At 28.5% G+C, this 2,963-nt stretch overlaps 1 protein-coding gene across 1 annotated transcript; it reads left to right on the forward strand.

The window, feature by feature from the left end:
* Positions 1 to 308: 308 nt before the first annotated feature.
* LOC106770603 (putative glycine-rich cell wall structural protein 1) lies at positions 309 to 725 on the forward strand. Its single transcript, XM_014656403.1, has one exon. It carries the CDS (start codon positions 309 to 311, stop codon positions 723 to 725), a length of 417 nt encoding a protein of 138 aa, XP_014511889.1.
* The last annotated feature ends 2,238 nt before the right edge of the window (positions 726 to 2,963 follow it).

Here is a 2,963-nt window from a genome sequence, read left to right on the forward strand (position 1 = left end):
AAAATAACAATGAGATACATATTATTATGTAAGGAAAAATATTTATTTTTCACTACTTAAATATGATTTTACAGTTTTTATAAGGATAAAATAATTTTAATAGAAGTTAACCTTTATATTTAAAAAAAGTAATAAAATAGTGAAAAATATTTTGAAGTGAAAGTTACATAATGCAAAAGATGTTAAGGATAGGAAGGTACTAGAAAAAGATTTAGGTTTTTCTACTTTACAAATTCTATAAATAGACTTTTTCTAATGAGAATAAACCATCAATCACATTTCTCATTTTCAGCATTTCACAGCTGATCATGGCAAGCTCTAAGGTCTTAGGGGTTGCTTTCTTTGCTTTGTTCATTCTCGACCTTGCATTTGCTGCCAGGGCCCCAGAAAGGGCTCCTGTCGGAGGAGGTGGGGGTGGCGGAGGAGGGGGTGGCGGTAGAAATGGTGGTTCTGGGTTAGGGTTTGGCTCCGGTATTGGTGGCGGTAGGAATGGTGGTGGAGGTGGAGGAGGTGGTGGAGGTGGAGGTTCCGGTGGTTCTGGTGGAGGAAGTGGTGGAGGATGGGGTTCCGGTGTAGGAAGTGGAAGAGGAGGACAAGGTGGAGGTGGAGGTGGCGGTGGTGGTGGAGGTGGCGGAGGTAGTAATGGAGGTTCTGGAGGTGGGTCAGGTTGGGGTTGGGGTGGGGGTGGAGGAGGACATAAAAAGTCCCCTTCCCCTTCACAATAAGAGATGATTTCCATGTTACATGTGATTTCCAGAAATAAATTGCAGTGTGATCACTTTGGTGATGATGGTTGTTGCTTCATGCATGCATGGTATTATTATACAAAATATAATTTACTGTGTATTAGTGAAGATTATCTTATAAAAATCTCGAGTTTATTAAGTGTCTTTCCCTTTTATATATCCTGTTATTCATTTTCTTATTAATACTATGAAGAAAAAAAATGTAATAATATTAATGGGTGAAAACCAGTGGAAGGATTTCTCATCAACTTTGTGAAACTTTATCCATTACTGGATTTTATTTCACTTTATTTGAGGACTAAATTTGCGAGATAAGATGAATTTGTTAAGGGTGAGAAGATTTGAGAAGAAATATATGAATTTTATTGAAATGTACCCGTTGTTCTTTTTAGGGTTAAATATGTTTTTAGTCTCTATATTTTGGGGCGATTTTGGTTTTAGTCCCCCGTTCAAACTAAGGTATAATTTAGTCCTTCAACTTTAGAAAACTCTGGTTTTAGTCCTTTTTACCAAAATTTTTTTAACTTTATTTGCTGTTTCAAGCACGTTTCATTATAGCATTTGGATTGTTTATACTGTTTGACACAATTTTGCTTCAATGTTAACTGAGAAACGCGTTTGAAACAACAAATAAAGTTAACAAAATTTGGTAAAAAGGACTAAAACTAGAGTTTTCTAAAGTTGAAGGGTTAAATTGTACCTTAGTTTGAAAGAGGGACTAAAATCAAAATCGTCCCAAAGTATAGAGACTAAAAACATATTTAACCCTTCTTTTTAATTTGACTATGTTTCTCAAAAGTGGTGATGTGAGAATCGATTTTGAGATTCCAAACCAATTACGTGAGAACGCTATTAAATTGTTTTACTTGTTTTAGTTTATACGTACATGGTTTTAAGTTTTAATAATGATAATCATAATGATATTAATGATTATATTAATGATATTATTAATAATAATAATGATAAAGATAATAATAATAATAATAATAAGAGTAAAACAATAATATTTTATTTTTTTTCATTAAATATATTTTAATTTAATCAACCTATCATATCACTTAACTTTAGGTTCTATGTGTATAGTTTTAGGTTTTAATAATAATAATATTAATATTAATGATAATGATAATAATATTAATATTATGAAAAAATATCTATTAATATTAAACGAGTGGAATGACTTCTCATTATCTAATGTTGTTTTTTTTTTTTTTTGAAACTTTAGCTATTACTGGGTGTTATTTCACCCTGAGTTTATCTGAGAGAGTAGATTTGCGAGATATAATAGAAGATGGGTTTTTTTAAGGATGAGAATATTTGAGACGAAATACATTAATTTTAAATGTCTATGGTTCTTTTTAATTTGATTATGTTGGTGAGAAGCGGTTATAAATAATGTGAGAATCGATTTTGAAACTCCAAACCAATTATGTAAGAGTGCTATTAAATTGTTTTAGTTTCTATATATGTTCATGATTTTAGGTTTTAATAATAATAATAATAATGATAATCATAATGGTAATAATAATAATATTAATGATGATATTAATGATATTTATAATAATAATAATAAAGATAATAATAATAATAATAAGAGTAAAATGGTAATATTTTACTTTTATTCATTAAACATTTGTTTAATTTAACAAACCTATCATATAACTTAACTTTAGGTTGTATGTGCATAATTTTAGGTTTTAATAATAATAATAATAATAATAATAATAATAATAATAAGAGTAAAATGTTAATATTTTATTTTTATTTATTAAAAGATTTTTTTTATTTAATCAACCTATCATGTCAGTTAATAACTTTCATAAACTTTTATTGTTTCTTTTAAAGTGTTTGAATGTGAAAGTGAAGATATTTGAAAGTAAAATCTACGAAAGATTATAATTTTATTTTTGTAATTAAAATAAATATAAAATAAAATCATATAATGTGTTAAATTTTAAAACCAAGGTGTATTCATCGTTTTTTTTTACCTATGCAAGTATCTTATTGAAGTGACACACTTGTAATATCAAAGAAAAATTAGGGATAATTAAGTTAATTTCATGTGGACACACAAAATAAGTATATGATTTTGTAATAACTTTGGTATGAAGTTATTAAAGTAAGTTATTTGTTTCCAGTTATGCACGCATATGGAAAGAATAGTGATGTGTGTGTTTGTTTCATGCGATGTGTCTTGATTTGAGGAAGTAGATTTGC

The sequence above is a fragment of the Vigna radiata genome, chromosome 8 (genome assembly GCF_000741045.1).
Source record: "Vigna radiata var. radiata cultivar VC1973A chromosome 8, Vradiata_ver6, whole genome shotgun sequence".
Lineage (NCBI taxonomy): Eukaryota > Viridiplantae > Streptophyta > Magnoliopsida > Fabales > Fabaceae > Vigna > Vigna radiata.